Consider the following 27,151-nt stretch of genomic DNA (forward strand, 5'->3'; position numbering starts at 1 on the left):
GTAGGAAGTGGTCGCAATCGTCGTCGTCGTCCAGTTGTTGCATTTTAATTTGTTTTGATTTCGTTTTTTGGAAAGGAAAGGAAAATAATTAGCTAAACAACAATACGTTGCACTGTTTTGTTGCGTATCGCTGCTGACAAAACACAAAAAAAGCCGCGAATGCATTTCGCGAGAATAAAACCTTATACCGCTTGTCAGATAAGTAATGTTACGACCATCCAGCCCATTGATCGCTAACGCTTACGCCAATGCTGTTTTCTTGCAACGAAGCAATCAATTCATCATGCGCTGAAAAACAAATCTGCGGCCGCGTACTTGCTAATCTCAAGATCAGTAACGTTGGCTCTTGTGGTACGAACAACGCTTGCGTCTGTTCGACTTCCATGTGTCACTGGAGCGGCCGTTTGGTGCGTGTCTTGTACGCCGTGTTGTATTTCAATGTTACAACCTTGAAATGAATCATCAAATTACTTCATTATGCTTTCCCATTTTCTTTCGCCGGCGACGGATAATTTCTTTCCTTTGCTTCGATCGTTTGCTTTAAGTGCATTTGTATGTGGGTCCGTTTTCACTGCGAATGGCGATTATCTTAATGTGTTTACTGTTGGAATTCGTGTACGCTACCATCCCCCATCAGTGGAATGAGCAATACTTAAGGGCTCATTATTGGAAAGTGATCCTTATCGGATGGAATGGTTGCATAGCTAGGTTCCTTCCCGTTCAAAAACCTCGCAGGAAAAAGCCTTAGCCTATAAATACACGTGTCAACATATGGCACAAAAATTAAACACCGTCGGACGGAAGCGTTTGAAGCGAAGTGTCACCGGGTGTCATATTTTCGATTGCATGCCTTTCCGAATGGGGAGAGCGTCATGATGATCTTTTTCGACCTCATGTCAGAAGGTGCCACAGGAAGAAGGCTATAAAATAAAATATTAAAAACTTAAAAGAATACAAATTAGAATAAGAAAAAGTTGTACAAAATATAGAATATATTCAAACATTAACTTCATGAAAATAGATAACATTTTTAGTGCAATTAGTAACTTTTAAACTTTTAAAGTCAAATGAACAATTCTTCTTTTGCGAACCTCTCAATGTCTACTGGGCTGACGTAAATAATCACCATAGACATGGCAACGCACAAGCTTTGACACCTGACGCTCGTCCCAACAACTCGAAAGATCATTACGTGAAGCATTTAAAAACGATTTTAAACATTCGAAAGCAATTCAATGCGCGCATGTAAAGCAACAATTTCGCCCGTTAATTGATTGCACACCGCGACGCAAAATAGCTTCCGCGAAACAGCGGGACGCCGCTCATGTCGGCTTTTGATGTTTGTTTTGTGAGTTGTTTGCAAAAATCTATCAAAAACAAAAATTCGCAATAGAATTTTCGCAACGCGAGCAAAGGAAAAAAACAGAAGCAAAAAACAAAAACTCACACAGAATCTGGCACGCCGGTTTTCAATGTCAGGCGTGTGATGTTTCGTGAGTGGATAATTTTAGATCCCCCTCGGATGAGAGAAAGAGGACATACGATATATTTTTACAATGCAAATGTTTTTGACGTCTTTAACAAGGGCTAAGGAAAAGTCGAAAAGAGTGCGTCTCGCCGATGCATGCAGATGTGTGTGTTAAAATTAAAGCTTTTAACTCAAACGATCTTTTATAACAGCGAAGAAAGCAATTGTGATCGTAAGGCTATCTTTATACGATACGCTGCTGCATCTTCTGATCTATCCATAAAAAGAATAGACTTTTTTTAAAATTTAATTTAAATGTCACATTAGGATTTCAAAAAAAATTAAAATTTAATTATCAAAATTGACATTAAACTGTTGATTTCCTCTTTCTATTATATGATTTTTAATATACCATTATTGTGATATTTATCTCGAAATTAATAATGACTAGTGTTGGGTCAAGAGCGAAAGAGGTACCTCAATCGCTCCGCTCATCTTATTGTGCGTGCTCCCGTACAGCCCACGCGAAAAAGAGGTAGCTCCGTAGGGAGCGCTACACACAGGAGCGATTGTGCGATGCGCTCCCATTTGAAAATTTCCTAAGGCTATAGATTTACCTTTTTTTTTGGAAAATTTAGCAAAATTTTAAAAATTGATTTATTTCAATGCGAATTTGTTGCAATAAGTTTCTTTTCACTCAAATAATGCTTTAAATTAAAAAAAGAATAAAAATTCAGAAAAAAAATTTAAAAAAATTTCCACTCGAAAATTTCATAAGGCTTACCCCTTACGTTTTTTTTGGGAAATTTTGCAAAAAAAAATGAAATTGATTTATTTTAATGTCAATTGGTTGCAATGTGTTTCTTTTCACTCAAATAATGCTTTAAATAAAAAAACGAGTAAAAAATTTATCAAAAATTAAAAAATATAAAAATTTGAAAATTTCATAAAGCTCATTTTTGCAGCAAATTTTGGCTATAACTCGGTCGGTATCCAACGGATCGCCAATCTTTAACCTGCGGTCGATAGATGGCACCAATGGCTACATTTCCTTCTTGGACAGCCATGCTCTCAGGTGTCCGTGCCGGAAGTTATTCAAGGAACCAAGTTCCTTACCCTGTTTGGGAAATGTAAAATTTTCCTCGTTTTTGCACCAAATTTTGCCTATAACTCGGTCGGTATCCAACGGATCGCCAATCTTTAACCTGTGGTCGATAGATGGCATCCTTGGCTACATTTTATTCTTGGACGGCCATGCCCTCAGATGTCTGTGCCAGAAGTTATTCAAGGAACCAAGTTCCATACCCTGTTTGAGAAAATGTAAAATTTTTCTCATTTTTGAGCAATTCAGCAAAATTTTTAAATGGGATATATTTTAATGCGAATTTGTAGCAAAAAGTATCTTTTCACTCAAATAATGCTTTAAATTAAAAAAAGAATAAAAATTCAGAAAAAAATTTCAAAAAATTTTTTTACTCGAAAATTTCATAAGGCTTACCCCTTACGTTTTTTTGAGAAATTTTGCAAAAAAATAAAATTGTTTTTATTTTAATGCCAATTGGTTCAAATAAGTTCCTTTTCACTCAAATAGAGCTTTAATTTTAAAAAAGAATAAAAAAAAAACCAGAAAAAAATAAAAAAAATCTAAAGCCATGAAAATTTCATAAGGCTATAGCTAGTGGGTCAAGAGCGAAAGAGGTATTTCAATCGCTCCGGTCATCTTATTGTGCGCGCTCCCGCACAGCCCACGGGAAAAAGAGGTAGCTGTATCGCAGGAATCGCTCCTGCGTGCAGCGCTCCTTGTAGTGCGAAACTTTGCTCCTGGGAGCGCTTCGCACAATCGCTCCTGTGTGCAGCGCTCCGTGTGGAGCTACCTCAAGCGCACCGCACACTTTAGAAGTTGAGAGCGGTGCGCTCCGCTCTTGCAAAAGAGCTACTTGACACAACACTAATAATGACCATCTATTCCCACTGTGCGGCAACTGTCAAAATAAAAGTGCATCGTCTAGTGACAACCTTACACTAAGTAGTTTTGCGAAATTACCCAATAGACAGGTAAACAAACAACACAATAAAGTTTTTTTGGGTTTGATTGTGATTTTACTTATTTCCTACCCTACACTTTCATAAAACTGGTCACTTTTTAAAATTATATACGCAACGCTCGAGACGGGTTTGCAAATTAATTTTTTGTGTTCTTGTCATTTCGTTGGTCACTTTCCGTTTCGTTTTGCAACGCTAACATCAATCAACACGCTTGATCCTCCTTTTTCCGCTATTAGTGGGGGTCTAATTTTTGTTTTGTTTTTTTTTTGGCACGCCTCTATGTAGTGATGTCGATTTTATTAACTCACTTTCTTTTCGCTTTCTAATGTTGCGGCGAACCGTTTTTACTGCCGTTGCCTTACGCGTTTGCGATGTGAGGCGTTATTGAGTGATCCACAATCGTCATAAATTGCGCAAAATCGACATTCAAATCGTGGAAAACGATTTATTACAGTCAACAGTCGCGAATTTCCGGACATATGGGAGGAGGAGTTTTGTTTTTTGATGGTCGATCGCGAAGTGAATGTGCGTTTCACGGATAGAAATTTATGCAAATGTTTATTGCCGCATGACAAAACATTATTGCCCGCCAGATGCGCCTCATCAACATATCGTGTTCGATAGATTGTTGCGTTGTCACAGCAAAAAAAAAAGAAAAATGGAAATCCAATTCAAGGACAGACGCGCCAGATAAAGCGGACGCGCGCAACATGACATGAGCTAGCCACCTTAGAACACACACGTTGACCACTGTGGTCTGGTTTCAAAAAAAGGAAACGTACCCTCGAAAGGTGATGAAAGTGATGTGGACTTTGACTTTGCGAAAGTAGCATATGGATCGGTTCCGCGCCGTACCTGAGGCGATGCACTGGATTGGACACATTCACCAGAATGGACGGCGCGGTACAGGCTATTGCTCAAGTTCGAAACCATATCATCAACATGATCGTGATCGTGACAGACCCCTGCCTGGTTGCGGCAGAATGTCGCTTAGTGGCCGGGCGGGAAAAATGTCAATCAGTACCACGCCAGTGGAGGAGACGCGTGCTTACACACCCCAAGTAAGATCGTTCGCTTATGGGCAATGAGCAGCTTGCCTGCTGAACCGGTCCCCGATCGGGTCGCTCATTAAGCGGTTTCAACATTTGTGCACCGTTGCAAGACACATGCAAGACTGTATAAAGAGTCTTCGCTTTGGTCAGTTCCTGTGTACGCGCACAGCAACATAAATCGATTAATGTGACGCACAGTAGTGGAGATCTAAATTAACTTCTAACCAGATCTGATGCGACAAACCGGTCCAACAAGTTCTCGGTATTTGACGTTTGTCCACTTTGGTGCGAGCAGCAGCAGCAGAAGCAGAAGAAGAAGAATTGATTTAGAAATTGTAAAGTCCTTTGTAGACGAGTTCGTGACGACACCTAGACTAGAGCTGTGTGTCTCGCATGCAATCGTTGCAAATGTGCAAGGAAACGTTAAAAATAGCTTCCAACGCACAATCTTTCGTACACGAACGAAATATTGGAGTCACGATCAAAAGGCGTACTCCACATCATTGTTCAGCCGGGAAAGTAAGGGAACTGACCTCACACACGCTGCCCTTCAAATGGGATGCACCCGAAATGCGCCATCCTGACCTCGTAACTTCCTATCCTGTTACAAACGGACCAACGGCAAGCGGGTTTCAAGTGAACCTCTCGAGCGCATAATTCGCGCATATCGAATTTGCTCGTGGCAGAAAGAGGGTTTGTTGTGCTGCTGCTGCTGCAGAAAGGGTGGTTTGAAACATCCATGACGCACGAGTTGTAATTTAGGTTCACTTTCATGGGTGAAGCGTCCCGGGTTCCCTACTCCATTCCGAGCTGGTACAACGTATGGTCCGTACTTTATACTGCGTGTCTACCATTACAATTGCCCCCGGATGCGGGTAGGGCATAAAATTGGACCGGGGTAGAATGTCAGATTGTGAACCGCAGGTCTTCGCATCTCGTCTATCTTTTCCCCAACAGTTTGCCATCCGCCCTCCCACCCTTCTTTTTTGTCAGAAGTGCATTCTGGCGCAAGCGACAAGAGTCAAGGACGCACAGTGCCCTCATCGTCGTCGTCGTCGTCGTCATGGTGGTGTTGGTGGTTAACACACTCTCGAGAGCGCGCGATGTTCCGAGTGAGAGTGCACTTCGCCCATTTCACTTTCCACTTAAGCGCAATCTTCTCAATCGTGTATAGCTGTTGATGTTGCTGTTGCGGAGGGGGAGATATAGACTTGCGATGGGAAGACCCCAATCATCCCCTTAGGGATGCTACGACCATCTGAAAGTCATTAGAGGAGTGGCCTCCCGACTACCTCTCCTCACAACCACATCAAGTAAAAACCTTAGAACTCAGTCACAAATTTTCTTTCATTCTACGAAGTTTCTAGTATGCTCTCTCCACACAGCATCTTCAGCAATGTGAAGGAAAGTCACTGTTGCACTGCCACATATAGTGCGCCGTTTCTCCCCTCGTTTCATGTGTCTTCCTTTTTCATTTCATTTGCTCTTGACGCTTCTCGTGCAACGATCATAAATTGCATAGCGGCCACTGTGGTAGTGAGTTTGTGGGTTGTAGATAGGCGACCATGTCTGGCCTATCTTTTTCCTTCCACCCGGGGGGAGGTGAAGCAGGAAGAGTGTAAGAATGCGGGACACAGAGTGAAGCGGCGAAACGGGGCGAACGTGAGTTTGCACAGTGCAATCAAGTGTGACAAGAGAGCTGTTAATAATAACAAGCCCCGCATGCTTGAGCTAAAAAGCCTGGTGAGGATTTGCATCATGAACGAACGAATGAAGTTGTTAGTTGGTGGCTGAAGTGGATGAAAATAAAATAAAAAAAAAACAGATCTAGCAAGACGAAGCCATTTTCGGACATGTAATTTCCGAAGGATCTTCACGTCATAAACATGTCGTTTTTGTTGATGAGTTGCTTTTGTTGTGTTTTTTCTTCTCTTCGTTCTAATGTATATTCTCGATAAGGAACTCCTTCCTAGTTTCAAAAATTAATTCACCAGAAGTTCATCGTAAACATTTTATAACTTGGGGGTTGGTTTGGTTTTATGTCCTCCTCCTGCTCTCAAACTTAAGAATTCGTCAGCAATTCTTCAATAATGTGGAGGGCTCCGTTGATACATCTCGGGATACCGGGTAACCGTTTCCCAATAACTAATGATGATGGTGGTACACGAAACTGGTACCCAAAAAAGCCCTCCCATGAATCGAATTTGTACACGCACATTTGCGATTTTTATTGCCTTTAAGATGATGCTCCCGCTATTCAGAGTTACTACGGGAGTTTGGCGAAGAAATCGGCAAAACGGTTTTGTCATTTTCATTCGTTCGTGTGTATAGAGCGGAGCTCTGGTGATGGTGAAGAAGACCACCAAACTCTTAACCCATTCCCCCTTTGGGAAGAAGTCGTCGACAGTCAGGCGTCATCGAAGATCCATCCACTAACCTCCACTAGTACCGTCGCACCACACTGGAACCACCCTTCCAGAAGTCCAGATTCGTAGTTGAAAAACGACCTCTTTGGTGCTGGTGCTCCTGGTGACTCTGACTACAAGGAATGGGACGATGTCCTCATGCACCACGGGTACAACCGGTATCTATCTTTAGATGCATCTATCAACTACCGCTCCTTGCCGTGTAGCTCCCTTCGTTGGTGTGACTGGTACACTTGGGTTTGTCGCATTTTATTCGCCCGCACACGCAGGAACTACAAGCGAGGAGTGTGCATACACAAGAAACCCAGTAACTTACTTGCGTGCTCGGGTACCCGCATCATGTGCGCAACCCTCCGTGTGTTTGTGTTTGTCTGTGCGTGTTCTTTTGCAAGAAGACGATGCATTGGGGGGTTCTGTACACCCTACGCCACGTTTATACTCGGATCGATAATTCTTTGTTTTATATTTCACCCACCTCCGTTCATTTCCTCCCCCGGGTTCATGGGGAACTCGACGCTCTTGCAAGCGACGGTTATCTTCACACTGCTCCGTACTTTCGTTCGTTTGTCTTCACTTTCTTCTGGTTCCTGGGGCCAATGGTACAAACCATCGTGTGTACACGGTACGATCGAGCACATTGTGGTATTATGGTGTGCCAGGCAATGCGCACCATCTTCATCCCGTGCCTCATATAAACATTTTTCCTTTTTGGCCCTTCCCTGACATTCCGCGTCGTGCCCTTCCTGGCTTCCCGTTCCTTCTTTATGTTGTTCCTGCTGGTGCACACACACCCCGACCTATGACAGTAATTTTTCGAGTCGGGCAGGACGTGTGTACATATTTTCAACTTATTTTTTGCTTTCTGATGTGTGTGTGTGTATGTTTGCTTTTTTATTATTACGACGGGGGTGGTAACGTGCATCAGAGAACACGACTCATTTTTTACATATACACACACACACACCCACGGGGAGCTCATTGAATTGGGGAGTTGTTTTTTTTCTCCTTCTTCCTCTTATGCTTTCCATGTGATGGGCGCCACAATCCCGGATGAGTGTACATGCATAAACACACCACCGCGGCCTCCGACCAGACAAAAGGTGTAGTTGGTTCCAGGTTTTTTCTTTTTTTTTATTTTCTTCAATTCATCCCCTAGCGCCCTTTTTTGCGGTTGCCACTTAAACGGGTGTATTATTAGTTTCTGGGCGACATAAAAACCGACACACACACCGCAAGTGATTCGTATGCTGCATGTTGTTTGCATTTTATTGCTGATGCTAAAATTGAATGTGATGAACCATAAAAATTGTGACCGATGATGCATTTATGAATGGGGTCTACAAGATGCAGGAAACTGCACCGGCACCATTTATGCACCATTGAGAGTGTGGTGTGCAATTTGCCCTTTTGAGTATGTGGCCTGGAGGATGTTTTTTACCATTAACACGCTTTAATGTGAATAATTTCCAACCGTGTTTTGTGTGAAGTTGTGGGATTAACCCATCCGAAATGGGTCAGCTAATGGTGACAAAGCATTCGTGCTTTAACAGCGTCTTTTTTATATTAATGAGCAAACAACAAATAATTCAAAATGTGTGTGTGTGCGTGAAGATGGAGGCAAAACAATATGTTCGGAATCGACAAACGTCACGACAAAACGGTAGCATGGTCTCTCGGTTGGTTGGACATTAAATTATACAATAAATACTCTTTGCAACTCCACGGCTCAGAACCACCAAGCTAGGGAGCAACATTGTTGCCTTAAGGCAAGAATGTACAACCAAAACACGCTTTCTACAGCATCCAAAACCGGGGCAGAACGTGTGGTGGTGGTGGTGAAATTAATCGCCATGCCTCGCTAGGGTTCCAGATTCTGGTTAGGATTGGACAAGCAAATGATCGTGATTTACCTTCCAAACCTGGATGGAAGAAGCACAACTCCTTGTATGAAATATACTTCAGGCAGAATTAACAGAGACGGTAACATCCCGTGTGACTGCTGGTGCATTTCTTGGACCGGCAAATGAAGCAAACCAGTTCAATACACACCGCAAAATCTGGAAATCAGGTTTAAAGTTGTTCAGATGTAAGAATTCAAGAGACCTGAGCATAGCTCTATGAGTAGGATCTGCTTTTAATACCTTCATTTTCGACTTTGGGACAAACTTCAAGCTTTCCAGCATGGTTATACACATACAGCTTCATCACCGCAAACAGATGATCAGTTGGAAATCCTCCATATCCATGTACAATACATCATGGCATCTTCGGAAGAACTTATAGCGGCAGATATCAATACGGAGGAGGGGAAAAAAACTACATCTCGTTTATTTGTGTTTTGTGTTCTGGAAATAAATGAGCGCAATAAAATAACTCATCGGAATCGTAAATGCTTGTCGGAGCGATTATATACCTTCGGTCCGTAACAGCAAGGGGTAACTGTAGAGACATGTTGGCATTTGCGTGTTTTGGAACCAAAAATTCTCAGGAACGGATCATCTGCTCCCCCGTAACCTCCTCATAAAAAAAACCCCAAAGCCTTGTATGCCTCTTTCCTCTTTCGATCGGTAAGCTACCCCCAACTGCCTGAACCTTAAGATCGTTCGACAGATGAGCTGCAAATTAGTCCGTTGAGATGTGTCACATTACGTTACGAGTTGGTAAGGAAGCTGTTTCCAACTATATTGTGTCATACACCGTGTGGGGAGGCATTCCGTTAGTGACTTACTGCTCGTTTGAATATTTTCACTTCGAGGTTCATTGGACTGGATCATAAATATGCAGATTATCATTTTGAGAGGTACGAATCTGATCAATGCACATCGTTGGAAGTCACCGAAACACCGGCTGTGTTTTGTTGCACCAAAGTTTTAATGATCAACGAATTGCTTGCTCTCCTGTGTCTGGATGTGATTAATTGGAGGAAAATAATATTTCACTTTTGCTGAGACGATTTGTGGGACGAGGTGCTTTTCATTCAGCTTTTTATGGTCATTTATTCTTGGAAGTTGGAATATTGCTAAAAATGCAATCGATCGTGTTACGCCCACACTAGGCTTTCGTTTGGACGTATTTGAACGCTGCTCTCTATTGCAATATTTACTGTCTTCATAAGCACCGTACACTGTACGTGCCTTAAGGCGGCTTGTATTAGATTATTTCAAACTGTGATCGTGACCAACACCACTACCACCATTAAAACGGTTGGAGGTCGTCGATCGTCCAACAAACTACTGACGTCATCGGAAATGTTACGTTTTGATATCGAACGCATTCGAGAGAACTGCAAAGGAGACTTCTAATGTCCGGACGACCAAGTGGAATGGAACTGCACTCACTCATGGAACTACGTTTTGTTATTGATAGCTAGCAGGTTCTAGAGTCGAAAGATTGTACTCACTGTCATACAGTGACGCAGCGGCCTAGAGTAGTTATTGCAGCAATGCAAGATTACATGATCGCGCGTTGGTGGTGGAGACATTCCGCTTGCCGATGGGGTAGTGGCGTTGGTGTTCACCTTCTAGACTAGAAAACCATGATCAACAGCTACGAAGCGGTGACTGCTGATAAGCACGTCACCAAGGGTGTGATGAATGACTACCAGCGCTGTGTAAAAGTATGGCAGTATACGACCTTCAAGGGTCTTGCAGGGGTTATAACTGGAATATGCGAGAACCCGCCGTGATGAACTCTCTTGGGAGTATGATCTCTTGGGATTAGAATAGTAGGTTCTTACCATTGAAAGCTGAATCTTATTAGAATCCGTAGATTAACTTCTAGATCATTCGAGCAATCGCGTCCACAACACTAGAATCCACGAACTCTCTTTGGAGTGGTAATTCCCTAACCACATCTAATCACCATATCTTCATTACCATTTTTCGGTACCGGATAAGTCCCTAATAGCATATCACAACACTTCACACGCTGTGTAGAAAATATCCTGTTGTATCGGTCACCACACACAATCCACAACCCCTGAACTTCCTCTCACGATCTCCTTTTCCCTTTTTTGTAATTCAATTTTCAAGGTAACGCACATGCATAAGTAGACATTCTTTCCATCACCAAACCGATCGCCAAACTTACTCTCTGGTCAGCGTCCTTTGGTTTTTATTGTGGAGTTTTTTTTGTTTAGAGTTTGCTTCAAAACATTCTCATCTTTATTAACGCTGTGTAGGTACCTACACATTCCAGCGTACGCTCGAGGGGAGTTTTTTTTCGTGTTGGTTTGGTTAAAAATCTTTCCGCAAACGTGTGAAGGCAATGAACCGTGTCAAGGAAAATGGAAGAAGTCGCGTTGGCTGGTACCTTCATATCAGCTTCCTTCAGCAGTTGATTAGTAATTTAGATGAACCCTTTTTTGGGCGTTCGTGGTTCGATGTTTTCTCTTCCGCCTCTGGTCAAGGATAGTACCGGTGGAATAGTGGAATTTCGTCTGCAGATAGTATTGACTCCATGGAATACAATATTCCTGAGGAATTGCTTCATCGAAGATCGTTGCAAAGATGGTTGGACTTTCAAGCGACTTAACAAGATAAGAATGTTTTTGAAAATGGTGATGTAGCTTCTTAAGTATATTCTCAAGAAGAACCCGATCTTACTGGAGTTCTCGCTCAGAAGATATTCTTTTAGTCTTTACTTCTACAGAGCTACCCTCACACATGTATGTATACCGCCTTGCAAGTTTCCGATGCATGCAAAATTCTCATTCTTTCTTGCTTTACTTGGCAAATGTTAAATTAACGGCCTCCAAAAGTGAAAGGTGGCAGCCCCCGGTTGCTTCGGTGTTCTGTGGCCCGGTGGAGATTTATGGAAGATTTTTAATTCTTACCGCCACCACGCAACTTCCTGCCGCTTGTTTTTCAAACGAATCTTCCCCGGACGCAGCGTGACGTTTGCGTTTTCTGCCGAAGGGTTCGGTATCCAAAATTTTAGAATGTAGTCCTGGTGTTTTTTTCACTGTTTGTTTGTTAAAACTTCTTCTCTCATCTGAGAAGAGTGCGTGATTAGCTGGAACGATGAGTCGAGCAAAAAAATGCATTTTTTCGCGGAATGCAACAACCGCGACGACACATTTATATATCTCATCTTTAAAAAAAAACGCTTCGCCAGGAAATGTCTTACCGGCTGTGGTGTGCATGTTTTATACACTCTGCGCAGCTCCTCTCCACAAAGATCCAGTGAACCGATTGTGTAGAGTTGAACATTTTTATTTGTATTCCTTTGCCCCCCCCCCCCCCCCTTGGCCCATCGGAATTGTTTGCCATAATTCATTCGCCCCATGCACAACACGAACTTGCAGTGAAGTTTTAACAGGCGCTTCTAATGCTTCCCTCAAGGATCTCTCTCTCAGAGTCAGAACTGTTATTTTTCGGCTGGTAATCTTTCTCTCACCAGCCGCTGCCTAATGTCTTTGCCTTGTCAGATCCCGGTTCGTTTTATCCCCCCCTCCCTCCCCAATCACCGGGCTCGCCAGACACACGACTGTGACAGACGACAAAATTGCATTCCTTGTTGCGTTGGTGCAATGATGGTGTCCATGATTCGGCGTCCCCGAAATCGAAATCACGACCCCGCAAGCAAATAAATAATCGTTGCTACGGTTCTAGGTCGATTGGCCAGCGTTGATACGTATGTAGGTGTCGTTAATTTAGTGTAAAATCGTGTATCACAATCAAATCCCAGAACCGCTCGCTTGTCAGAGGAAATCATGTCAGAAGAGATCTGGACCAACTTCCTGCTAGTGACGCTTGGTGTTGGAGCCGCCCGTTTTGAGTCACCAAATTTGACCGACACAACCAAATTCCAGACCAAATCCATCCCCGGGGGTGGAGCACACCCTTCCGACCTTTTGCCATGTCACCGGTGGAAAAAGATATACGATTCAGTTTATAATTAATTGGACGCTTCTGCATCATCATCATCATCAGCATCATGATCTCGGGTCCTGATTCCGGTGTAGAGAACACCCGCCGATTCGGAGTCAAATATGTGCAGTAGTAGTAGCAGCTTTTGACACACACCACACACTGCAGGGGTGCCGAAAAGCATTTCTTCCGAGCTCTCGTACGAAATCACCTCCAAAAACATCAGTCCACAAAAAAGCAGGGCGCAAACGCATACACAAATTATAAACTGCACATTCTGATGGAGTGTTTGAGAGAGAGAGAGAGAGAGAGAGAGAGAGAGAGAGAGATTTATAGGGTCAGGTAGAAACCGCCTGAGACCTTTTAATAATGCGCAGCGTCAAACTGACACAATAAATACATCTGCGCATGATATAATGAGATTTTTACTGATTTTTTTTTATTGTAGCCACATCTTCCTTTCTCCTTTTACTCATTCGTTCGTCCCGAAAGCATCTTTCTTAATGTATTTCTTCGCAAGGGTTACATTTCTTAGTTTCTTCCCCAAATTCTCAACTGCTCAATAAAACCACGAAAAAAGGGCCAAGTTAGTGTAAATGCAATTTTCTGCATTTCGCATATTGTCAGCAGTAATAAGCGTATAATAAACCACAAGCACAGCAAAACACTCCACAACATGATGTTCTTAAATTTCCGAAAACTGTCACGCAAAACCGGGGAGTGGATCGCCGCGCCACCTTATGAGATGGATCAGTTGATCGTTGGATGTAGGAGATATAGTTGCAGTTGATCACACCAGACATCCTCTGCTGGTGTGTGTTTGTGAGTTACAGTAGTAATGGCAGGAGAAACGAGTTCAAGAGCAACCATTTTTCGAGGGTAATTAAAACAGTTTTTTCCTCTTTTTGGTTTCGTTGCGGTTTTTGGAACGATTGTTTGGGGTGGTTGTACGTTTGAGAGAACCTTTTTTTGTTTGGTTTCTGCGGTACCGAAGCAAATGCGTGCACTTTCTTATCAAGTTTCGTCAAATACAAAGATTGCACTGTAAGATATCCCAACAAAAAAGTGCATTGAGTTTGGTTGATGTACTGCTTCTAATGTATTTTCCCCCGACCTCTTTTGTGTACGATATTTGAAGCGACAAGATTTAAAATGGAAGAGAGAAAACACACAACACTGCACATTGCGTTTTAATTGTGCTTTGTTCTTGGAAAATGTTCGCGTGCGGCTTTACTGGAGTAATGCCAGCTGTTGCGAATATCCCGAAGTGCCGGGATACACTTTAATAACACCTCAGTAGATAAGATCGTAAAGAAAAATGTTATCCAAAAATAAAAACAATAACTAAACATTATCTTTCTTTGAATTCCTCCGCAGGACGTGAAGATTTGTCTCCATCGAGCAGTCTTAACGGCTATACCGGCGATGGCAGTGAGGCGAAGAAGCAGAAAAAGGGTCCAACACCACGGCAGCAGGAGGAACTTTGTCTCGTGTGTGGTGACCGGGCATCCGGCTATCACTACAATGCGCTTACCTGCGAAGGTTGCAAGGGTAAGTAGATGATACCGTATCACAACGTGCGATCCAACACTTGCTAAACGTACTTAACTTTTCCATTCTCCTATTGCTGTCCTTTGTAGGATTCTTCCGACGTAGTGTGACCAAAAATGCTGTATACTGCTGCAAGTTTGGACATGCGTGCGAGATGGACATGTATATGCGGCGCAAGTGCCAGGAGTGTCGGTTGAAGAAGTGTCTCGCGGTCGGTATGCGGCCGGAATGCGTCGTGCCCGAAAACCAGTGCGCCATCAAGCGGAAGGAGAAGAAGGCGCAGAAGGAAAAGGATAAGGTGCAGACGAACCCTTCCACCACTGTTAGTACAACGAACAGCAGCAGCTACAAGTCGGAGCTGTTGCCGGTATTAATGAAGTGTGAATCACCGCCCACCGCAGCGATACCGGTAAGTAGAAGGGCGGAAGTTGTGGTTGTGCATGCCACAAAACATTAGGGAGAAGTTTATTAAACCCCGGGTCCATATGATTTGTAGCTACTGCCGGAGAAACTGCTGAATGAAAACCGACAAAGAAATATACCTCTGCTGACGGCTAATCAGATGGCCGTCATCTATAAACTAATCTGGTATCAGGATGGATACGAGCAACCGTCGGAGGAAGATCTCAAGAGGATAATGATTGTAAGTAGCAACGCCTAGCAATATAGAAAGTCAGATCTGTAAAATTAAAATGTATCGCGCTTCTCTTTCGCTCTCACTAGAACTCACCCAACGAGGAAGAAGATCCCCACGAAATCCACTTCCGGCACATAACGGAAATCACCATTCTCACAGTACAACTTATCGTCGAGTTCGCGAAGGGACTACCAGCATTTACGAAGATCCCGCAGGAAGATCAAATAACGTTACTGAAGGTAGGTTACAACTGTGTGCAAGCTGGCACAGTTAGCTAACTATTGAAATGTGTTCTACACAGGCATGTTCCAGTGAGGTGATGATGTTGCGAATGGCCCGCCGATACGATGCCGAAACCGATTCCATCCTCTTTGCCAACAATCGATCGTACACGCGCGACTCGTACAAGATGGCGGGCATGGCGGATACGATCGAGGATTTGCTACACTTCTGCCGGCAGATGTACACGCTCACGGTGGACAACGTGGAGTATGCACTGCTAACGGCGATCGTCATCTTTTCCGATCGGCCCGGTCTCGAGAAGGCGGAACTGGTTGAAACGATCCAGAGCTACTACATCGACACGCTGCGAGTTTACATCCTCAACCGGCACGGTGGTGATCCGAAGTGTAGTGTCACGTTCGCGAAGCTGCTCTCCATACTGACCGAGCTGCGGACGCTCGGTAACCAAAACTCGGAGATGTGCTTCTCGCTCAAGCTGAAGAACCGCAAACTGCCCCGCTTCCTGGAGGAGATATGGGACGTGCAGGACATACCACCGGTTGGGCTGGCACGGCATCAAGAGCTGGTCGCACAGCAGCAGCAACAACAGCACCACCAACAGTCGGACAATCCGAACGCTTCCTCAATGGCATCCACCTCGTCGAACATTGTCGTCGTCGCTAACGGTGTACAGCTAGGACCGATGCAGCAACCCAGTCAGCTACAGCAGCAGCAGCAGCAGCAGGTTCACAGTAATGGCGGTGTGCCCACGCTTCCCGTCGGTACTAACGTGGGGGTCAGCAACAGTATCACCACGAACGGTTCCGTGAACGGTAGCAATAGTAGTAGTAGTAGCACGAACGGCGCCGGTAGCACAAGTAATAGTAGTAACAGCAGCAGCAGCAGTAGCAGTAATAGCACCAATAGCACTAACAACAGCAGCAGTAATAATAGTAGTAGCAACGGACTGCTCTCCACTGTCGGAATGCTCGATCACGTATAGCTAGCGTAGGGCACGGTGCTGCCCTCGGTCGGCGCCGTCACCGTCGATGCGTTGCAGTTGCACCGTGGACCACCGTCTGTGGCGGGTGACGACGTACTGTTTGACAGTCACCATCCGCTGGCAGGACTGATCGGTGCGACCGGGCAGCTGCCCGGCGTTGTTGACGGCGACGGTGACGATGGTGGCGTCCGTGCGGACACCGGCAGCGTTTTCCCGGACGACGACATTCTATTTATCGTAGAGAGTTAATTTATTTTACCTTGTTTCTATCCTTTCTGCCAACCAGCACTCCTCGTGGTGTGTGCGCTTCTTCGGATAGATGCTGCACATGTGCGGAGCTCTTTTCTCATGTGCGCCACATGCACGTTTGTGCGTGTGTGTGTGTGGCATTATTGGAACGCCATTTGCACAAAATCCTTCCACATCTGTGTTTTTTGGGGGGGATCTTTTCATGAATATTTGTCTCGATCGGAACACACGCACGTGCGAAAAGAGTGATGAGTCAGCCCAAGGTGTTTTAGACACTTGGGACAGAAGCAAACCAATATTTCATTCCTTCCCTTTTATTATATATTAAAAAAAAAACTTTGTACAGTACGACGCAAATGCGACACAACAAAGCAGCGTTTAATGAATTGGTTTAAGTTTTAAGTAAGTTAGTGCTTTATAGTGAAAGCGCGTTTTTTTTTGGTTTTGTTGTTGTACATTTTTGCTACAATTTGTTGCATGAAAAATAGGAAAGAGTTAAAGAAAGGGAAGAAAAGCTGAGAAAAAAACAGAAATTGGGAATTATGCAATAGAAGCGATCGTCTTGTAGATAATTATTTCTTCCCTCCGGGGGTTGAGAAACGGTTATCATAGGAAGGTTCGATTAAGACACAGAGAAGGAGAGAGAGAGAGAGAGAGAGAGCTGTGCGTGAAACTTGTGTTGTGAATGTGTGAAAGGAGAATAACGGTGTGAGAGAGAAAGTACTAATTACTAATGGATAAGTTTGCAGGAATAGTAGAATCGTTTTACGGTAGGGAACTATCACCGCCGCCCTGGGATATTTGGGGGCTAGTGTGCCACCATGGGAGGTTGTTACCCATCGGATGCCGTGGGTACTTCGTGAGTGTGTGTGTATCATTCTCTCTCTGTGTGTATTTAAGCAGTTGTAGGATGTAACGATACTAATAAGCTAAGGGGGAATGCACACACATAGCGACAACAAGAAGGAAACGAGACGTGCAGATAGTAGATACCCTACTCTACTAGTACTACTACTACTACTACTACTACTATTACTATTACTGTGGAAAAAAAGGTGCGAAAGAAGGCGCGCATGTAACCGTACCCTTATCGAGCATCAAGCATCCTTACACAATGCAATCGTGTCCCCATCCATTATTGTAACAGCACACACACAAACACACACACACACAAAGATCATCCAATTAGGAAGATCTTCGCAAAACCTACTACTGCCAGCTACAATGCGCTGCTATAGTAATAGTATCTACTACTGCTAAACTACTACTTTACTTTTTTGAAATTGCTACCGAAACACTGCGAACTAATTATTGTGAGGAACAAAAAACCACAACAACGAATACAAAACTGCTGCAGACAGATGAAGAAGAAGAAACAACATCCGACCCAGAATACTTACTGCCAAGAAGAAGAAGAAGAAGAAGAAGAAGAAAAAGTAGAAGCAAAAGAATAAGTAATCCACAAGCAAATAGTGAACACTCCTCTTCCGTGTGGAACGGTTTTGAAGCAGAAAAGAAAAACGACTCTTAACGCCACTAAATGTTCACAACATAAGAAAAGGATACTTCCTTGCTTATGTTTGTCTCCCGATCGGTTCGATGGGGGTGGGATTGTGTTGCTGGATGAATGACCCACGTTAGTACTCGCTAGTTTAGTAGTAAACCAGAGCCCGGGAGGGAGGATACTCGGGCATTTGTATGTGTGTGTGTGAGTGGGGATATAGTTTGATGGTGTATGAAAGGAATACGCGGGGATTCGTTTTCGATGCGAAGTTGGTAGTGTGACCGTGTGCGGAACCTTCTTTCGTATCGTTTGGCTGTGACTTGTTAATAATTTTTAAGAGAAGCATATATTATTATTACTATCAATATAACTATTACTATTACCATATGCACATACACACACGCAAACATACACAGAAACACTATGTTCGTTTAAAAGAGAAGTTTAATCGAACAGCGGTGTGTGTGTGTGTGTTTGTGCAAAAGTGTTAACTCTACAACAAGAGTACGAAAAGATGAAGGATTGTGTAGTGAAGAGTAGAGAGAACAAAAGACCCCCTCCTCGAGAACCAGGCTAGGTGCTTAGACACGAGGAAAAAAAGTGAATCCACAGCTCCAAATGTGGAAGTATGGGACGGGGGGGTTAGAATTAAGCTCTAGCTGTGCTAAGATATAAACAATGGAAAAGCTTTCTTTCGGTTACAAAAACACACACACGCACACACACACTGGCGTGGTTGGGAAAATTGTAGGATTATGGTCTCCCCATCATTATACAATGGTCTGTAGTTGTTTTCCGATATTTGGAACGAATTAGTGTGAATACGCGTGACCTGCTGTTGAAGGATGTGAAGAAAGAATGTATGGGGACCCATTTTTTTTGCTGCACTTCTATTTTGGAGGATAGAGTGCCTGCATGTGTGTGAGTGTGTGTTATTTGATTCTTTTTAGTAAACACTCAATCCAGTAGTAACAAAGTAAAAACAAAAAAAGGGCACGAACATTAGGATTCAGCTTAAAAAGAAATTCCCTTTAAAGCTTCCCTTTTCCCCGTTTGTATTCCCGTTTGTCGTATAGGGAACCTATACGATTTTTTCCTCACACTCAAAACAATTAAGAGTGTTGATGTAAAAGCGCAATTTTAAATGAAAATTATGTACACTTTAGCTTTAAAGCTAACTAATCACATTTGGCAAAGGTGTTTGCATTTTGAATCGTTTCAAGGGACCCGCGCTAGTTAAAGCAATCGATAAGATGGTTGAATTTCCTTTTTTTGGTTTTGTTTCCTAACGAAATTGTATAATTTAAATCAAACTCTAGTAGAAAATGTGCATTTACTTTCCTTACTTTACTCCGTTACTTTAACATATCCATCTTTAAACCAGAATTATGTTTCCATTTCCATTGTTTAGGAACGAAACCGAAAGGAAGAAGTCCACAATATAAATTCGCCTGAATTACAAAAAATACCCAGCAACCCCCTGTCGTCTTTTCCCTATTTAGGACACGTTTTAGTCTATTGCGTCAATGTGCAAAAAAAACCTAATTGTTTACTATCGCGAAATTAAATCAATTTATTAGTCAAATGTTGTGAATCGTGTTTAGCCAAAAGCAAAAAAAGAAGCCGTGCGTTTGCGTTTGCCTTTTCCTTTCCCCTTTTAAATCAAGTTTTTGATACCCTTGTTGTAGTGAAACTTTAAATTAAATCACCATCCATATCCTCCCGTCCATCTCTCTCTATGTTTTCCATGCACCGACAGATTGTTTTCAAATTGTTGGTAAAAGCGTCATTTTGTGTAGAATGTTTTGTGTTGCAAAAACAAAGAGAAATAGTAGAAAAATGCAAAACAAAATGGGGATCAAACAAACAAAGCACTTACTACGCCAATTGACACGCTGTGTGTGTGTTTTTTTTTAAGTTAAAGTACATACAATAGCAGTGCTGTATAAATAAATGTGTTCGCAAAAATAAAAGGAGAAGAAAACAAGACATGAAAAGTGAAACGAAACGATGTGTCGATAACGGGATGGAACGTGGATGTGTTTCAGTAGTGAAGAATTTTTTGTTTTGTTTCGGAAACGGAGGTGCCTTTTGACAAACAAACAAATAAAACAAACAAAACAAACAACCAAACAAACAAACAAAAGTCGCAAACAGTGCAGGAACTAAAGAGAACAAACGTGAAAAGATAAATAACTTGCAGCAAGTTTAAAGAAAGGACAAAACTGAAAACATACACATTCAATATGGTTCAAACTTCAAGCAAAATAAAAAAAAACATAGAACAGATGATAACAGTGAAAACTTATAGAAAAAAAAAAACAAAGCAAAACAAAAACAGTCGAAAATGTATTTCTGTTGCAAAAGAATGGGAGTAAAGTGGAACAAGGAACGAGAGAGAAAAAAAGCAACTAGTAAACCTAGAGATGAACACAAACTCTTTAACATAAGTGCAGCTATCATTTGTGCAGAATGGAAAATAGGGAAGAAAACGGTATAAAACACAACGGAAACTTTACTAGATAGGTGTTGGGAAATGAATTGAGCGCGGAAGCGCGGGTGAGTTTTTAAACAAAACAGATAAAAAAAATGAAATGGACTGATTACTGCGATTACACAGTGGAGGTGTGAATGGTTTCGGTTGGTGAAAGAGGAAGAGAGTGGATAGTTGTTTTTTTTTTCTTTTGTGCAAACACCTCATACGAATGCGCGCCCAAATAGCCTCTTAGGGGTGAACTAACTTTCTATAAAAGGACTACGTGAATGCTAGCTTTTTGTGCGACAAAATCTCACACACACACAGTTAAGGAGTGTCTACATCTATACCGATTTTCGATTCGGGGTGCATAAAAGTGAAGCAGTTACAGATATGAATTGTATACAAATTGGGGAAACAACCATAAACAAAATATATGCGCATTTGTGTAGCAAAAAGGGAGAAAAATGAGGATTGAGAGAGAGAGAGAAAAAAGGGAAAAAACAAACACAAAACGAAACAAACAAACGCGCTTGATGTAAAATTGTGTACAGCTTTTAAAAATGTAGAAATTCTTATCTTTTCACAATTTAAACGTGGGAAAAATGTTGTCGATAATGTAAACACAGTACACCTCACCACCAAAAGGGCAAAGTGAGAGAGCAGCGCGGTTACAAAGGGAGGATATATAGTGCGCGGATGATGCGGTTAGGTTACAAACAATAAGCAAAAAACTTTGTAAAAAAAAATAGACCGATAGGAGAGAAACAGAAAGCAAAAATACACGCAAACGTAATGCGAAAGGAAGAAATGCTAAGGGAAAGAGTTGTAAAAACATGCATATGGAGCGAGGTACGGAGCAGCAACAGCAGCAGCAGCAGTGTAATAGTGTAATTTTGTGTAATTCGTATTAAGCATTGAACTGGGATATGTGCAAAATTTTCTCAAATACTATTAATGACTTATCGATAGTTACTTTTTATTATTATTGCTATATTATTTTATTATTTTTTTGTAATAAAATATTTCTTTTTTATTCAAATGAGATCCTTTTCGTTTTTGTGTTTTTTTTTTATTTGTAAAACGTGTTTTAAGTTCTAAATTACATTTAAAATTCGGAACTTATTTTGATGCGACCAATGTGCAACGAATGTGATTGCGCCGCGCCATCTATGAGTGATACTTTCAATCATTCACATGTGCTGTGATTGCATACACTTAGGCGCTCCGCGAATATTTTGAATATTAAATTACCTTTTACACAATAATTATTATTATAAGTTATTAATAGTGTTTAGGAAAATTATTCAACACCATGCGAGCATTTGAATGGACATTTTGAAGATAAACGACGAAAAGAAAATGTTTGCAAAGATTGCCAAACGTTCTTTTTCGCTTCTTGAGGTGGTAATTATTAAACCAAACATGGTTAGTATTTGAATGAAAATTGAATGAAAAGGCATTTTCTCACCGGATCAGGATGGAAATAATACAAGAATGGAGAGGTTTTTCTTCGGGCCAATCACTGCCGTTTCGAACCGTAGAATCATACACCTAGAAATAATGATACAGTAACATTGGAGTACACGCATAAGGGGAAACACAACTTTGGCACTAGAGAAGGAACTACAAATCGTGATCTAACTCTGGATAGTATTTTTTTCTACTCCCTCCTTTTTTTTAAACATAAAATTAGTTCGTTTTTTCTACGTTAAATAGCATTAAAAGTAAACTGGGATGCTCTCTTGCAGTCTCGAATGTTAAAACTGCCCGTTTTCTGCATCGAAAAACCCTCTCCCAGGCGATCGATAAAAACTGAAATCGAAAATCAAAAATGATCTTTCAACACCAAGAGAGCATCCAACGGAGGAGGTTACTTCGCTTCTCCAGCTGTAACTCTAGCGCTTCCGCTAGTCTCCACAATGATACGAATGGCGCTAGGTGATTTTTACCGGCCGCTAGCGGACGTTAATGTTACCTCTGTTATTAGATGCTCTCTTATTTTAGATTTTGCTTTTTATTGCTTGCGGTATAATCGCACGGCGGTTCATGATACCTCTTTGGATGGATGATCTCTTATTGTTTTAAAAATAAAAGTGGTCGTCTGTCAAAGCAAAACAGCGAAGTATTTTTCTAACAAGTATGACCACAGGTATGATGCATTTCTGACACCAAGAGAAAAAAATCAACCACGAAAGGAGATAATACTAATTCGTCAATCATCATATACCATTCTTCGCAGTCTTTTTTCTGTTTCGCAACGTATGTTAGATCATGATTAGTGATGGGTCAAGAGCGAAAGAGGTACCTCAATCGCTCCGCTCATCTTATTGTATCATCATCCTCATCCTAAGGCCTCCTTTTATTCTTTTTTTTTTGGAAAATTTTGCAAAATTTTAAAAATTGATTTATTTTAATGCGAATTTGTTGCAATAAGTTTCTTTTCACTCAAATAATGCTTTAGATTAAAAAAAGAATGAAAAATCAGAAAAAAAATTTAAAAAAAATTTCCACTCGAAAATTTCATAAGGCTTACCCCTTATCATTTTTTGAGTAATTTTGCAAAAAGAAAATGAAATTGATTTATTTTAATGCCAATGGGTTGCAATAAGTTTCTTATCACTCAAATAATGATTTAAATTAAAAAATAATAAAAAATTACAAAAAATAAAAAAAATCTAAAAATTTGATAATTTCATAAGGCTATAGCTAGTGGGTCAAGACCGAAAGAGACATGAAAACAAATCCTTTTAGTTTTTGTTCTTAATAGTGCAATATTGTACTGGATATACTGGAATATTACGCAAAAAAACAGAATCCTTAACACAAAAATTTGATCGATAAAAAGGAATAGCGTTCAAGAGATAAATGATCATTTCAAGATTTCTTTCAAATTTTGTTGAAGTATAAACAATACCACTGTTTTTAATTGAAATATTTATTTTGTTAAACAATTATTCAGGATAAATTTGACACGTTTTTAATGGATTATATTTTTCCGTAACACAGAGGTATTAACACAAGCTAATCGTCATTTAAGCCCTTTCGAGGGAGACTTTTGATGATGCTCAGGTTCTGAAGCAGGATCGAAGCTGGATCGATGCTAATATTGTTGCCGATATTGTAATTTACACTAACTGTAATTTGCGTTTGTCAATTTATTGCATTTAAAAGATACAAAAAGGATGTTCTATTCCCTTGAGGAACTATCAAATCTATCCCGAACACCCTGTATATCACGTAATTAATTTTTTTTATACTTTCAAGCTTCGAAAAACCGCAAACAGAGGAACGATTCGAAGATGGCTAGGTAACATTTTATCTTTTCTCATTTTTACAACATAAATAACATAAAAAATGGAATGAAAATACTAACCAGAGCTAGTTCAGCGATAGCTTCTGTGAGTTTTTGTGAGTTAGAACAGCATAATGAACATATGCGTTCATTCACCCTAGTTGTAAGCTTCAAAGCTTCCACTGATGCAAAAAGGAAATAATCAAAAAAGTTCCCAAACATATTTAACTCTATCGTAGAGTCATTTACAAACGTCAAACGGTAGCAAAATGTCACCAAATTATGTCCCTGTGTTTGTGTAAGTGTGCGATGCGAAAAACGAATAGCGAAAAAAAAAAGTTTACTAAGCTTACAACAATTCTACCATCTCAGCTGAAGAGTTCTTAGTAGTGCAAGAAGATACAATTAGAGTAATGAACGAAGTGAAGCAAAAATAACATCAAATAAAATTTACAAAAAACACGAATCGAATGGTACGATTAAACGAACGAAGAAAGTTTAAAAAAAAAACAAAAAAACACACACAATGTATTGTAAAACATTGCCATCATGCCCTCCTGTGGGGCTGGGGCGGGAGAGTAAAAAGTCTTCAAAAACAATCAAACCTCAAAACCTCGTGTAACGTGCGTGGGTTTTTGGGGGTTGTCGATTATGATTAAATGCAAAACTTAACAAATGATGTAAACCAAACACACATACACAGAGAGAGAGGGAGAGAGACGAGTAAATCATTGAGCAAAACAAAATTTTACGCGTGTAGCTTTTATTGAGTGCAGCATGATTTCTGCAAAAGAACATTGTAAAACATGATAAAGGATAAACTGAAATATGCTGAAGAAAAAAAGAACTTCAGTGAAGTTTATATTAGTGAAGAAATGATCCATCAAATCACGTTGCGCACATTTACTAGTAAGACGAACAAAAGCTAAAGCGATTTTTTCTCTAATTGCACTAAAACATACTCTAATGGGAAATAAGGAAAGCTGAGAGGAAAACAAGAGGAAGTCGAAAATACATTTTACAAACGATAACTCGTTCACAAATATTCCATCAGAAAGAGAGAAGGCGAACGAATTAAATACAACCATCTACATTAAGCGTGTATCACATTGGCAGTAACATATCTGTGTGATATTTAGATGTAATACAAACATCAATATGAATGCTGCTGACAACCTGCGAGAAGCTACGTATATAAAGCATTTTTTATATTAAAAAAAGAATCATTATGCGAACAGTTCTGCAAAAAATTGGAAAAAGAAAAAAATCATTGCTAGTAAGAAAAAATAAAACTGACGATACGAGTGATGGGTAATTCGTAACAAAGCGAATAATTAAAAGATATATAAACCGGAACCAACCACACATTCGGCTTTCAGGCGTCCAGATAAGAAGAAAACATCACTGCCATTACCGAGATTGGACGTTTTTTCTTAACAAACCCGAACACGTGTTGAACATTCAGCAAAACGGTGTTTTATGTCGTGCTAGGCGAGTTGCATACATTTTGGCGTAAAGCGTCGATGAACACGTCGATCGTCGATCGATAATGTCAATGTTTACATTATAGTCAGTTAAATGTGTTTTTTTTACTACATATTGTTTTAGTAAGTTACTGCTTTGTTGTCCAATTTGTTAATTGGAATAGAATTCAAGCTTCCATATTTTGTACATGCCATAATGGCAGAGCTTAGTACCACTGTTATTGCAGCGATGTGTTCATATACTTTTGATCCAATAACGCTTTAAGCGAAAAAGTGAAAAAAAACAATACTGCCACAACGGATACGCGCTACACTAAGTTTCAGGACGATTATTTTCTGTATTGTACTTATTTTAGGACTTTAGTTTTTGTGTTTAACCTTATATCCATTAAAACACAGTAGCTGAATCTGTACAACTCCTCTACAAGTGTAAGAAAAAACACCTTTCCCTAGCGAACCTTTCATTCAGGGAAACGTAGGCAACAACTCTCTTTCCCGCTGAACAATCGCCCCCAAAACCAAACCGAATGCCGTTCCTAACCGTCATTAGGCCGGTGCTGCTGCCCAACACTGTCAGCAACAGCGACAAAAGTGCGCAACAAACTAACCACCACCCTTTTCCGCACCGTCGTTAAGCGTGACGATACATTTCCAGCGAGATAGAAAGTGTTTGCGAGTAAGTTACGGACAATTTATTCTTAAAATGTAACGCTAACATGTGTAAAAAGTATTTAAAATTAACGATTTTTGAACAACAACAAGACAACAAAGAATATGAGACTGGAAGGTAAAGGCAGGGGAGGTAAAGGTTGGAAAGGAAGCAAACAAGTAGAATTGCTAAAGATATTCTTTTTTGTTTACTTCTATTTTACTTTCTGTTTCTAAATTCTATTCATTTGCTAAAAGTTTAAATCATTCGTTTATAAATTACAGAATGTTTTGTTACGAACATTGCATACTTTAAGGCGTTTATTGCAAATAAAACCCTTCAAGGCGCATTCAACATAACAAAACAGCTTTCTTATGATATTGATTTACTATTTTAGTCATTGTTTAAATTAGATTTTTCTTCTTAATTGCACTAAATAATATTGCTTTTTCTTCAAATTTTGTTTCTTTCTATGTTTTCATATTTTTCCTTTACTTCTTTGATTTTCTGAAATTTTCATAACTTTTTTGCTATGTTTTACACAACAACCAACCAATAACGGGCAACATAAAACGAAAGATGACTGATTGCGGTGCTCTTGATAGTAGGATTAAATATTAAACAAAAACACATAAGTAATGTATAAAAAAAGCCCTTACACAACCATACCAATTGGAGTAAAAAAAAACAGAAAAATTAGACCTTTAGAGAAACACAAAGAAAAAATAATCGTAGCATTGTAATTGTAGCATATATGCTACTGTTTTTTGAACATGAGAAGAACTATCATCACCATAAGCACACTATAAAATTCACAACATTTACGACCATTTTAATCCAGTACACACATTCAGCGGGGTAGTTGAAGCAATTATTTTTCAAACCATTCCTTGGTCTGGCTCATTTCCATCGACAAGCATTTCCTAATATTTCAAATGCAAACTTTGTAACTTTCCCAAAATAGTCCTTTTCTGCTTGTCAGAAATGCAAAAAATTCGGAAAGCAAAATATGCTAAACATACTTTACTACAATTGGAATAACTATAACTAGAATACAGTTAAGGTAATTGGCCGTTTCCCACTAGGCGACACATCACAAGGACTGAAAATGGATACGGAGTGTGAGTGGAATAAAATTTAATGAGACTAAAACGAAACCGGTTCATAAAGAAAAAAAAACGGACAGTTTGAAGTGAATGAACTCGTCGAAATTAGACTG

The 27,151-nt window shown here is 40.6% G+C and overlaps 1 protein-coding gene across 2 annotated transcripts in view; it reads left to right on the plus strand.

Annotated features, from left to right (window-relative positions):
* The window catches only part of LOC125768641 (ecdysone receptor), a 132,158-nt gene extending 110,607 nt beyond the window's left edge, over positions 1–21,551 (plus strand). For both annotated transcript variants that reach the window (XM_049436618.1, XM_049436621.1), the window contains 5 exons: positions 14,240–14,413; positions 14,503–14,822; positions 14,910–15,056; positions 15,137–15,289; positions 15,352–21,551. In XM_049436618.1, the coding sequence (XP_049292575.1) occupies positions 14,240–14,413; positions 14,503–14,822; positions 14,910–15,056; positions 15,137–15,289; positions 15,352–16,275 (1,718 nt within the window). In that variant the 3' untranslated portion in view covers positions 16,276–21,551. The remainder of the gene's footprint in view (positions 1–14,239; positions 14,414–14,502; positions 14,823–14,909; positions 15,057–15,136; positions 15,290–15,351) is intronic.
* The last annotated feature ends 5,600 nt before the right edge of the window (positions 21,552–27,151 follow it).

The sequence above is a fragment of the Anopheles funestus genome, chromosome 3RL (assembly GCF_943734845.2).
Source record: "Anopheles funestus chromosome 3RL, idAnoFuneDA-416_04, whole genome shotgun sequence".
In the NCBI taxonomy this organism is placed as follows: Eukaryota; Metazoa; Arthropoda; class Insecta; order Diptera; family Culicidae; genus Anopheles; species Anopheles funestus.